The sequence below is a fragment of the Musca vetustissima genome, unplaced genomic scaffold, assembly GCF_032173495.1.
Source record: "Musca vetustissima isolate MV318-11 ecotype Yass unplaced genomic scaffold, APGP_CSIRO_Mvet_v1 utg4915, whole genome shotgun sequence".
Taxonomy (NCBI): Eukaryota; Metazoa; Arthropoda; class Insecta; order Diptera; family Muscidae; genus Musca; species Musca vetustissima.
The window spans coordinates 57723-71429 of NW_026885991.1; the positions used below are offsets into that span (position 1 = coordinate 57723).

Sequence of the window (13707 nt, forward strand, 5' to 3'; positions counted from 1 at the left end):
TACATATTGTCGTGCTGTGGAACAATATTGTCCTAGCCATTGCCATGGCGTCGATACGCAATTCACAATTCGCAACTAACAATTGTTAGACGCATAGCTGTTGTTTAATGTTGGATTTGTTGTGTTTGATAGAAACACACACACGCACACACATACCCCCCTGCTTCATACTTGATACTACAGTTTTTCGTCTGTGTTGTTGTTGTTTTGATTGCCTGCAGCTACAATGCGGCGGTCCATCTGTCGACCAGTCGATCATCATAATAAACGTGCTAGATTGATGCGTGATTGTACTGTCAATTGGGATAACGAAATCATTGGACTGGGATGCTGAATGCGTAACGATTGCAGCGTCAGCGGTCGAGTTTGTTTTGCTTTGCGTTGTTTTTATTTTTGATATAAAAGTCCAATTGGCGACATTATGACTTGGCGGATTTGGTTTGGTTTGCCATGGTCCGTTACCCGGCTGACTGTTATTATAAAAATGGCAATCACGTTCATGCTGCCAGCTGTGTGTCGGTATGTAAACCGTTAGTGATCGCACCAGCAGCACATGCCACCACCTGAGCAGTTGAAGTTTTGATTGTTTCGTCATTTGATGTATGTGTGTGGCATGATTGATTTGTTTCGAATTTTTGTGGCAGATGTAGACCGATAACATTCAATTCAAGTTGGTAGGAGGTGGGAGTTTTTGCTCTAACATCAAAAAATGATATTCAGTTCAGGGTCATTATAAAATAAATTATTGCAATTTTTTACTAATTGGAATACATTCCACACTAGATGTTGGAAGATTAATGGTAAATACGGTTTTATATATTAAATCAAAAGACTTAAGAGACAAACACAATGTTAAAAAATTTAGGAAATTTAGTCCTAAATTTAGGAAATGAAAGGCAATGATCAGTAGAATTTGATGACGATGGTGACAATGCACTGTGTACAGTGACTCGAAAATATGTTTTTATTTCCCGTTTCTAATTTATAAAATTCTCCACAAAATTATTATTGCAGATTTGCTGGCACACAATGTTGATGCATCACAGTATCCCTGCCCAGTTGGTCTCAATTGACTTTTGGCATAGTTACCTGCTTTGTCACTTGCTGTTTGCACTTAGACATATAAGCACAGCCGTCATTGCCACAAATGGCACCACAAGTAATTAGATCCCTTTTAGGCGGTGATAATTGTCTCTCAATATTACAAATACAGCCAGCTTAACATCGAACCGCCTCAAATGGCGGTCATTTCAAGGAATAATATAAGGCAAGGCAATGCCAAAACTTTGGCACTGTTCGGAAACATGCTATATACGCATTGGCTGGCTGGTTGGGACGTATTGGAGGAGCAATCATTAAATAATAGAAGGCCACATATGTGGTGTCTCAGGCGTCTATTACGAAAAGTATCGCAACAGCGAACTGAAAACGACAAACAATGTCCAGTAGAACGAACGGTAATGTTGAAAATTTATTGTCGAACAGAAATGGTCATCTAGACGACAACAAGTGACGACATTGGTCACTGCCAACAATGAAGTTTATGGTCAAGATCACTTGCCACACAGACCAACGTCGTCATCGAACAGACATCGAAATATGAGGCGTCACTTACTTTGATGAATGCTGGCAGAAAGGCAGAGAAAAAAAGCTGAACGGGAAAAATGTGCTAAAACAGCAATGCTTTATTAACTGGGTTTTGTAAATCAAGTCGCTGCATGTTTGCAATGCTGTTCAATCTTTGGTTTTTGTTTTTCTATTGATGACAACAATAAATTATTAGATTTATTACTGGCCGTCAATGGACTGGGGCTGGCATGGTCCAGAAGTTGGTATCTTCGTCCGTTCGCCGCATCGGCCACTTCTAATTGCGGCCATTGGAACAGCTGGTTTGCTGATTGGTTGCCATCACTCAATTGATGACATTGACAATGATGATGCTCTGTTGCTGTGTGTTGTGACAACAATGCGTGGAATACTTTGTGCGACCATTGTGCTTTGCCTCATTTAACGGTGTACTACATTCGTGTTTGAATGGTTACAAGTGTGTGGCGGCCAGACGCCAGGCGATGGTGGCGCCACAGCTGCACCAAACGCCACTGCCACCACCGTCATCATCTATGCCATTTATGGCTTCCAAGACACTACCATGTCAAGCATACAAAGCAATCATCAAGTGGCGAGCTGTACGTGTGGGGGAGAGCAAACGAATGTTCATGACATTTTGTCCATAAAAGGGTAACTTCAAATCTATGGAACAGCACTGTACGTCGAGACTTCGCCAGAAACGCCACATTGTCATATTCAAAACTGTTCTGGTGTCCCCACTCTAATTAGAAACAAATGTTTCCAGTTGTTGCAAAAATCTGTCGCCGAAATCCGACAGTCACATCATAATGGCCACCGTCCATCTGCGATAATTTGCTCCACAAGACATACCAACAACAGTGCCATACAAACATGAATGGTTTGGTTTTGTCTCATGCTATGCTAATGATGATGTCTAATGTGTGCTTTTGAGTATCTCTGCGACAATGCGCAGGTCAACATGCCTATTTGCTATGTGAATCTAAATACACAAATACGGCATTTGCCACAGAGTACAATTATGTTGCCGCAAAGGGTTAATAAAAAAACCAAAAAAATATTGGACATTTCAAATGTACATTAATTTGAATAAAAGCGGAACCATATTTTTGATTAACACAACATAATAAAATACGCACAACATTTATTTATAACTGTTTACAATTAAACTAAACTTGCTTTGTTTCAGATGGTCGTAAAAGGGTTGACGGTATGTTTTTTTTTCAATGTCCTCATTACTTTCCATATAACCCTCTTTTCTCTTTCAGCTGGCAATAACCATATACTTGACCACAAGATACCGCCAATACATGTCTGTCCGAATGTATTGACATAATGAAGATTTCGCTTCCCAGCTAATTTGCATATTATGTCGCTGAGATTAATGCCGTAAATTTGCTATTAAAGTCATGTTCATTTTCGGTCTCTTGTATGCTTTGGCCATACATCGTCGATCCAGCAACATTGGCTGTGTATTCCCAGCGATGTGAATGCGGTGCCTTGAATTAACAGCTTGGGAAAGAAATTAAAGAAAAACAAATGAGAGAAACAGCAAAACACTTGTTGTAGATAGTGCCTGGTGAATTTATGTTTGGTGGATCTTGTGTTATTTGTTGAAATTTATTTGATTAGCTTTATTCAAGAGTGATAACTATAATCAGTGATAAGCGTTTGTACTCTTTCTACAAAATGGCAAACGTCAAGGGCCATTGACTGGACAATGGAATGGTTGTTGGCCACAGTTGCGGGGTAAGTAAAGTGACATGTGTTACAAAAATAAAGTGAAAAACAGAAGAAGTGAAGAGAAGTAAAACTCAGCACAGTTAATGGCACTGGAAGAATTCACGGGAGTTTTTAATACACTTTCCCGTGATCTCTTAGTGGCATCTATGGTGCAGGGTTGACAACTACAAACATTTGAAAATGTGACCGAGTGAAAAAACATTAGAAAATAAGAAGATTTTATTTAAATAAATGATTTCGATTCAATATACGTATTTAGAAAATTAATAAATATACCAGGTACTAAGAGAACATATTTATACATTTTATGATTCTTCTTGGTTTAAAATCGTATTTTTAGGAATGCTGGAAAAAGTGCCAATGGTTTTTCTTGATTTATTAATAAAATTTGAAATTATTTAATATATGTGTATATAACATAAATAAATAAATGAATTGAAGTCTTATATGAAGAGCTGCAATTCGAAAAAAATACAAATAATTCTAAATAATATTAAATGACTATTCTTTTCTTGTGGCTCACTATCATATTTAGCGGTTGTTTGTGAAAATATATTAACGGAAAAAACTACAAATAATACCCAATGGAAACTACAAATAATACCCAATGGAAAGAACCGTTGTCTAACCCATGCATATGAAAGGCCTTCTGTTCCAGGTTTGCTTCTTAAATCTTTTGCTCTTTGCTTTTTTCTCCACACTCATTCTCATAAACTTCATACTTTAAGTGCTTCCTCTATATACATATATATGTACGATGCTTGCATGTTGTCTCGTTCGCTGACGACCCATCTAGCAACCATGGCCAGCAAAATAGGAAGAACAGATTTTCCAAAATGTTTTTGTTTTGGCATTAGTTATCAACCTTGAAGAATTATATCTTTCACACACGTCATATTCTTACAGGAAAATTAACAGGCCAAAGACCTTTGCTTTGGCTGTGAACACAGCTATGGCGAGTATAACTGCTGAAATAAGACGGAACACGAAAGGGGTACCAATGCCAGCTGGGTATACATACGTTCGTACATAATTATGTATTTTAGAATTCTTCAACAAGTGTTCTTTAAAAGTAAAACGCAATACAAAAATAAATAGGAAAAAAAACAATGTAATATGAAAATTGAGAATTCAATTGTCTGGAACTATTGCATGTTCTCTTGATCTAAGCAAGTACTTTTTGGTGTAAATATTTTCTTTTTTTAATAAAAAATATAAAGGGAAGCTATCAGCAGACCCCCTTCTACGTCGACAACAACGTAATATTGCTGCGAAAAAAATTCACTTGGAAAGTTCGGCGAGATATGGCGGGCACGTAATGTTGTAATAAAAGGTTATGTGACTGCAAAATGCCAAGCAAAACAAAAACAAAAACAACAACAAACGACATCAGCTCCAACCCCAGCTGTTTATTTATGTAGTACCGCCGCCTTTTGCTTCATTTCAGTTTAGTTCAGTTCGGTTCGGCTTCGTTTGGTTGGATGGAATTTTCGTTACACTTGTTGCTTGCCATGGCCTTTTGTTCTTTTTCTGTCTACAGATGATTGTTCTGCTATTCTATTCGCATATTTTGTGTTGTGCATTAGTTTTATGCTTCAGTGATTTTATGCATAAATTATGTTTAATTTCGATGGTTCGCAGCCAAGGTAGAGAATTCTTGAAAAAAAAAAACTAAACTTACAGAAACTCATTTTCCTCCAGTAAACGGAAAGGAAAAAATAACGATGATGAAAAACTCCCCTCTCTAGTTATTAGTTTTTATCATTTCTTGGCTTCCAAGCTTCGCTTAGTTTCCCTGCATACCCCCTTTTTCTATATCTACCCATTAACCTCGACTTGCTGTTGCTAAAAACACACATAAAGATAATTTATGTAAATGTTACATTCTTCGTAGCTGCTGTTCATGGTGTGGTGGTTGTTGTTGCTGCTGTTAAGTTGTCTTCTCCATTAATATTCTTTCGCAGATACTAAATTTTACACATAACATCCATTCACCAGGTGGCAATTAATTATTTTCGTTTTTTGCTGTTGGTTTATTTGTCGAGGAAAATGGCGTACAAAATTTGCAACTTTTTGTTAGACGTTGGTAGTTTATATTTCCGCTAGCCATTCATTCATTAACAAAATCTGAATGAAAATTTTGGAACGACTTTTGTGAACGACATTTAAACCATATCTGAAATGGGGATTTGAAAATTATTGGATCATAACCTTAGCAAATATTCGATAAATCTGTGGAGATATATTTTAGTTTAAGAAGAGAAGAATAATGCCGATCCGACTTCAGCGATGGCACTCTCATCACTGAGCTCGAACGTTGTGCGGTCATGCTAAGACATATATAATATAATATTCCGCAGAGGACAATTTGGTAACAATGAAGACTTTTGTAGTAGTTTGAGCAAGAGTTCAGGAGGGTTTCTCAATCTATAAGCAAAAACCAAATCTGTAATTTGTTTAATTTATTTCTCCTTCTTTAAGTGTTGCATTTCAATCGAACAATCTCCAACAATATGTTTTATTAATCACAAACCGAACAAATCGTATAACCCTCAAAAAAACATTTTGGTTAAAAATTTATGAAATCAATTTCCAACGAAAAAAAATAATAATAAAAAAATGTGATGAAACATGTTACCTATAACTTAATTAAATCCTTTAGAGTTGCATTGGATGTGGCTAATGAATATGGAGTTATCGATTGTATGAATAAGGCTATGTTTATACTACTAAATCCACTCGATCTCAAACGTCCTGAGAGAGAAATAATTCTATAGCATTTCAGAATCAGTGTTAACTTTCTATTTCCATTTCATTCATTTAATTTATGGGTGAATACTGTGCCGGGCTTCGTAATGCAATATGATACCCAAATTTGTCCTTTGCCCAAATTGCATTACTTTGTACTATTCGAAATTCTTACAAATAAAAAAGAGAAAATTTAATTTTCCATAAACTAATCGAAAAAATGCAAAAGGTTAAGTCTGTGCCTTCTTCTTCATCTGATGCTGTAGCCACTGCAAGATTAGGCATTGCATTCCATAATTCGCTTACAAATCGAAAGATTTCCAAAAAGCTCTTTTTGGATTATGAGTTGGCTGTTGCGGTTGTTAGTTTTTCCTTCAGACCAAAATGGGCACATACAATTCGATATAAAATTGTATGATGGAGCACAAAGTGAGTATGCATGTCCACACGGTGAGTATGCTTGTCCACATGGCATGGCGTGGTATGCTTGTTCCACGCTGTGAATATCGCCTCATTGACAATTTAAAGTGTTTTGTTGCCAGCAATTTACCAATTTGAGCAACACATCCACCAAGTCTGGCAGATAGCGTCACCACCACCAACAACAGCGAGCACCACCTCCAACGTTTCCAAAAGGCAGTGTGGAGTAACGTACGCACTTACGGGGAATGAAATCATTTAATTCGCGTGAGGAGTTATCGGAGAGTTGGTACGAAATGACTATCATCGATTAGTTGATCACTACTTCATGCTTTGACGATCAATTGAATAGGATGTATTATTTACGAAGGAAATCATCATCAGTCATATGTGTTAAAATCAAGCGGAATATTGTTTCTAGATGTGATGACATAATGGATAAGAATGAAGTGCAAGCTGTGCTGCCGTAGGTAGGGTTCTTAATCCGAAATCAGGCTAATTCCAAAAAACAAAGAAATGCAATAATGAAAATGCATTCCTGTACAAGTGCTACAGTTGCATTGCCATTGGCCATAAAAGGATTTCCACTTGCATTGTGTTTTCATGGAGCCGGGTCACATATCGCAGATTTCATTCGAATACTGCACACACTGCGCCACACATGGCTATCGACAGCATTGTCCGCAACAGATGCAAGATGTAAGTGAACAAGAGGAATGCTGTGTCCAAAAATTCACCACGATCCGATCCCATCCATACACAAAACAATCAACAACATGTTCGGTGTTGTGAATAAGGCGGCCATAAGAATTGGACAACAGAGCACTAACTGAGCTCATTTGTTTGGCCATTGAAACTTTTAGTTAAAGTTGAAATTCCAAAAACGGAGCCGGACTTATTTGCCATGAAATTGAACATCAGTAAAACGGTGGGCAACTAAATAATAGAATGGGCGAGCAGATGTTGTTACTTCGGAATCAGAATTATTGGCTCCTGAACAGGGATGGTCCCTGTGACTAATTTTTATATTTTCGACTGTCAAAAAGGTGTAAACGTCGAAAACGTATAGTAAAAAATGTAGTAAACGTCATTTATTTTAAATATTATCGCCATATACAGTTATTTTCAAGAATAGATATTATATCTGACTACTCCTTACTAGAACGGATAAAAAAATTCGAAACTTTTTTGAGAAGAAAATTTTGAAATTTAAAATGGATTTTAGAAAGGCATATGCAAATTCCAAATTGTTTAATGGAAATAGCTATTTTGTTGAAAAACTAATGGTTTTGGGTGGGTTTCCGACTTTTTGACGTATGTGTTATACGTTGGAAATGTATGTCATTTACGTCGCTGTTTCTGACCGACCATATCTGCTCGTGAACTTGACAAAAATTGGATTTGGTCCAAAGAAACATGTAATATAAACATGTTTGAACATCTTTGAAGCAAATCCGTTCTGACAGTTTGCAGTCGATTAACAAAGGTTCGTCCGTCTGCCTGGATGGTACGCATGATAACTTTAGAAGGGAGTAACCAATTTCATTCAAACTTTGCACATCGTAATATTTAATCTAAATCTAAGTTCAAAGATCCAGTTCCATTCCTTCTGAAAAATTAATGTTTGAATATTTTGCGAACGGTCTATCAGATTTGAACCACGCTATGTACAACCAAGACAAGATCGAGTCATAAGATGGGTACCTCCCCAACAAAGGCGAATATAAAGTCCGATTTAATCCAAACTGAGCACTTCGTAATATTTTATTCTTTGAAGATGTATAAATCGATCAACTCATTTTGGTACGTCCCACACACAATGGTCAATATTTTGCTGTAAATTAATTTTATAATGTCATGCCTGTGTAACGTTCGGTCCACTCCGTGTAGTGCCTCCCCCACAAAGGGTCAACATTTTGAAAACTTGTAAATCTCAAATGAAACGAACGCAATATCTAAATTCATCGAAACTTTGCATATAGTAATATGTTTACCTTACATAGATCAATTCCGAAAGTGGTACCCATCGTTCCACTGCCTCTGGCATCTCTCGTCAAGTGTCAACATTTTGAACATGTTTAAATTTAAACTGAATAACAGATTTGAACCCTTGTTTGCACATCGTGATACTTTGCCAAACCTACATTAAATCTGATGATGGGGTCTATAGGGCAGCTCTTTTGGTAGCACTCCACATATGGTCTACTCTTTGATAAAAACTAATGATAGATCATGTGTGCAATTCCGTATGGGCCATCTCAAACTATAAACAACGAAGCTAAATACAATTTGTATATAACATTCAACCACTGTTTAATTTTGAATATTACTGTCAGACATACGTTCAGTACATCGGCATCGTCATGGCCATTCACCATCATCAACATCCTTTACTACTCCCAGTGTGATTAGCTGAACGCTTACTTGCTTAGATGCAACATTTGGAAATCTGTTGTTACGGTACAAGATTTAATGAGCGTTCTTTCGCAATTATCTACTTATGGCTGCAATGACCACAACTGTGCAGAAGATTCAAATACTGCTGACGATGTCTATTCGGCCAAACATGGGACAAAGTAGAGCATCGGAAAATTGTTTAACATCGCTGTTGTTGTTATTTTTCCAATCTGTGAACATTTGTTAAAAGAACAGCCTAATTTTCATTTCGTAATATTTGACATGACCTGTAATTTGCAAAGGGCTTTCTCAGACTACAAGACTACAGAAATAGACACTCCGTTGGGGTGGATGAGGCGCTGGGAGAGATGGATAGCGTTCAGTCTAAAACGTGCTCTGATGTCAAAGTAGTCACTGTCGTTGCTTTGTAACAATTACACTCTGGTGGGAATCAGACAAATGTTTGATGGACCCCTGAACCTCGTCGGGAAGGAATTGTAACGGCTTGGATGGTAAATGAACGGCGGATGGCTGGATGGATGAGCTTCATTAGATTGGCATTGTTGTGAATAAAGTGCCGTTGAGCGTTTTGTCGACATAATAATTCTAGCTAATAGTTCGGAGTGAATAATTGAATTTGGGAAAATATTCGATTTGTCATCGTAATGATGCTGTACTTTTGTCAATAGATAATAGGGGATAGGATAATATCAGTGTTGGGTTTTCCATAAATGTTCGTACAATTGTTTGCCTTCAATATTTTGGCCACTTTAATCTGAAGAATGTGCAATTATGATATAAATATTTTTTAATTCTTCACAGACATCGAAGACCGATCACAATTATATTACAATAAGAGTGTATGTGTTTGGCAAATTAAAGTGGAACATGGTAAGTATTAACAATTTTATCATTAGAATGATGTTGTCTTTTGGGATATTGAATATATCCTCACATTGTCGATTTAATACAATAGATGAACGGAGCATGCCAACTGAAAAGAAAAGACGTGTTATGGCCTTGTGTGAAAAATGTAGTCATTGTTTCACAATTCAACCTATTTTCTGGATTTTTTAAATTTGTCACAAAAATGTGTTCATAAAACACCTAAAATAGAGACACACAAATGATTCAAGCTTAAATCCTGCCCTGGGGAATTTACAATTCGTTACGAGCTTTAATGAAACGATCTATATCTTTCATTGACAAACTAGCGGCGTACACCACTGCTTAAACTAGATATTATTTGTGGCCAAGTAAGCTTTTTATATTTGCATTTGGAAACTTTGAAAACTTTATCCCAGTTTTCAAAAGGAATCTCCCACTTATGTGTATATCGGGGAAATTCTCTATAACATTTAAATCTATCTTTATATATATATATATATATATATATATATAGTAGATATCTGTTTGTTTGTGGTTCTTCTTTCAGATCTAAATAGGTCTGATCATATCATTTATTATGAAATATAACCTATATCAAAACAGTAATGCAGTAAGTAAATTATTTCATTATGTATATAGCCATCCCAGCCCTTAGCTTACTGGTATTATTGTTGGTTTTTACACATTGCGGTACAGCTTATAATGGATTTTTGCATATGTTTGTAACAGGCAAAAGTAATCGTGGTAGAACCATGGTTCCTTTTAAGAATATGCATAGAATCACTTTCTGAGTCGATTTATGCATGTCCGTCCATGTATTTTTGGTGAACAAAGTACAGATCGCATTTATGATCTGATTTGGAATTTGGCACATCTCACTTATTTGGCCCAAGGACGAACCCTATTGAAATTGGAGAAATTCGGTGCAGATTTAGATATAGCTCCCATATATAGTTGCGTCCGATTTTATGTAAATGGTGCCCCATATATAGTTTTGTTCGATTTTATATAAATGGTGCACCAAATTCCCAGGATTGTCCAATTTTGCACAGCGTATTGAAATAGGTACATATTAATGTATACGAAATTTTGTTTAATTCGGTTCAGATTTAGATATAGCTCCCATATATGTTTTCGTCGGATTTTATCTAAATAGTGCAACAAACTCCCAAGGATTGTCCGATTAATACAAAATTTTGCCAAGCGTATTGGAATAGTTCCATATTGATGTCTACGAAGTATTGTGGAAATCGGTTCAGATTTAGATGTAGCTCCCATATATAGTCGGCCACGTCCGACTTTTGATCATTACTTACTGTTTTTTTCGGTTTTTAACTAGTTTTTATCGAAAATTTGGAAAAACAAATACGTCGATATCGAATATGGTCATTCCAATGTGAAAGACTTCCATCGAAGCAACTGTCAAAATTCGCTCTCTTATATATATATATATATATTTCTTTAGCATTTGAATGCTCTGCAACATTTATTATTATTTTGTACATAATTAATAAAAAATACTGACAAAAAATATTGTTTAAACAAAAATTACCAATGTCATCGATCTTCACAGCGTCACTAATCGAATACTCTCGAATATTTATTACTTTGGATAGGTCACAAAAAGTCTTCTTACCACGATCCAACGATACAACCAGTTTGTATTATTTTACCAACCATGACCGCCTCCTCCATCACTGCTCTTTTTTTCCGATTTCTTCCATTTCTTCTTTTCACTTTCCTCTTTCTTTTTGTCATCACCATGCTCGTGGCCCCATTTCTTTTTCTCCTCGTGTTTCTTTTTGTGTCCCTTGTGCCCCTTCTTCTTATGGCCCTTATGGCTGTGGCCCTTTTTACCATATTTTTCCTCCTCTTCAGATTTCTTCTTGCCACCCTTCTTGTGATGTTTTCCCTTTTTGAAGTGATCGCCCTTCTCGAATTCACCGTGCTTTTCTTCGTCCCCCTCATCGTGCTTTTCGTCGTAGTACTTCTTTTCTTTCTTATCTTCGTCTAATTTGTGAACGTGATGTTTCCCTTTAATGGAGTGGCCCTTCTTATAGGAACCGTGGTCCTCAAATTCATGTCCCTTTTCGCCTTTTTCACCTTTCTTGTGTTTCTTGTGGTGCTCTGAGCCTTTCTTATGCTTCTTTTCATGACCCTCCTCTTCTTCATGTTCACCCTTTTTTCCTTCCTCGTCATGATGTCCTTTTTCACCCTTGGCGTGCTCCTCTTCCTCTTTATGATGCTTCTTACTTTTCTTTCCCTTTTCTTCTTCGTGTTTGCTGGACTCTTCTTCTGACGATTCCGATTCATAACTTTCCTCTTCTTCTTTTTCTTCCTTTTCGTGATGTTTCGATTCGGAGGGTGTCAAGTCTTCCGAATGGTAGATATTTTCAATGTCCCATGTTGGTACAATATCCTTTATGTTCAGTTCAGTTAGTCTTGTTGAAAGACTAACGGCAACAGTCGAGTCTAATATCGGAGCCCATATTATCGATGAGCTGAGCAAGCACCAACTAAGAAATGCTAATCGTACCATCTTTCAACATCAGTCAAGTCGAATATCTGACAGCCTGCGACTATTTTATTTTTGGCACCCAGTCGGCTTTTTATTGAATTATGGATAGGAGTTGACGTGGTTATCATCAGAGCGTTGCATACTTGCGCATTGTGGAACATTGTCATTTTTGTTTTGGCTAATCGATTGTGGTCAATCCGAGCTAATTACGGAAACATTGCAATGCAATAAAGAAAATAAGTTTTTTTTTTTGCTTCAAAGGTTCCGGACCTAAAATTCGCATTGCATTCCATTGTTGGAAAATATATCATTGATCTATGCGAATGGTTTCTTCTTGTTGAAACAGATGGCTCAGTACAACTGTAGATCCCCACACTTCGGCACAAAGACGTTGTTGCCTTTGGCCGGCCATTGCCTTGAGTGTGCATTTGGAAAGTGTTTGCACACTTGCGGCCACTTTTTCGCTGGCAAAAAGAACCAATTCAAATCTATAGCTAGGCAAAGACAAGCGCTGTATGGAAGGCATCATGCACCTGTGAACAGTTTTTGTTTCCACATCCACTTGTGTCGCCTAGTGTTTTTATTTCTGTTACTTTTCATTCTTGATGTTTCAGTTTGCTCCACGGACAACAGTGATTTTTCAGGGCGAAAAGTAAAGTTAAGAACTACTAACATATTATAAGAAATTTTCTCATTTTAGATTATACTGGATAACAGACGGGCTTGAATTGACTTAAAATTTTACTCTGGTCAAGAATTGTCTGATTTGAACTATTCTAAATAGTTCCCGGTGCATTACAGGTCACTGTTATGTCATGGCCGATTTTCGCAACATCTTTGACACTAATAGTTTCGATCAAATCAAGCTTGCGATTTACAAGCTTGCTATGATGGATTCATTTTGGACGGACTTATGACTTTGGAATATTTTCCAGAAGATACTCAAATCACTGCTTTCCACTGTCTCTCTTTTGTGAATTGTTTTGGCTTGGCTTGAATCTCGTTGTAACGTTCTATGCTCTGTGCATTAATTTGCAACAAATTCTAACCGTCATAAGATTCTTGTTTTTTTTTTTGGTTTTTCTTTTCGAGCTTATTCTTTGCTGTTCAGTTTTTCCATGCTTCGTGGTGCTTGGAAATGCATGCATACTTGAGAAAAATATAATTTTCTAAATACCGTAATAATGTTAATGTGGCTGTTCTGTTTTTATTTCATTTTTCAGTTCAAGATTCTTCTCTATTTCATCACTTTGGGAAAAGTCCCAGGTCAATTTAGCAGAAGTCAGTTCACATCCAGGGGAGATGAGTTGAAAGTCGGGAACACATGAATGACTTTTCCAATGACATTAGTTTTGATGCTGGATGGATGGTGCGTTCGAATGTCAGTGCTTCAGTGTCATTTCCCC

At 36.8% G+C, this 13707-nt stretch overlaps 1 protein-coding gene across 1 annotated transcript; it reads right to left on the reverse strand.

Moving 5' to 3' along the window:
- Positions 1-11452: 11452 nt before the first annotated feature.
- LOC133333402 (cylicin-2) lies at positions 11453-12322 on the reverse strand. Its single transcript, XM_061541721.1, has one exon. The coding sequence runs from the start codon at positions 12320-12322 to the stop codon at positions 11453-11455; it is 870 nt and encodes a 289-aa protein (XP_061397705.1).
- Between the last annotated feature and the right edge of the window lie 1385 nt (positions 12323-13707).

Bases quoted from the DNA above. Each gene is read 5' to 3' on its own strand.
- LOC133333402 (XM_061541721.1), bottom strand. From the start codon at position 12,322: ATGGTACGATTAGCATTTCTTAGTTGGTGCTTGCTCAGCTCATCGATA.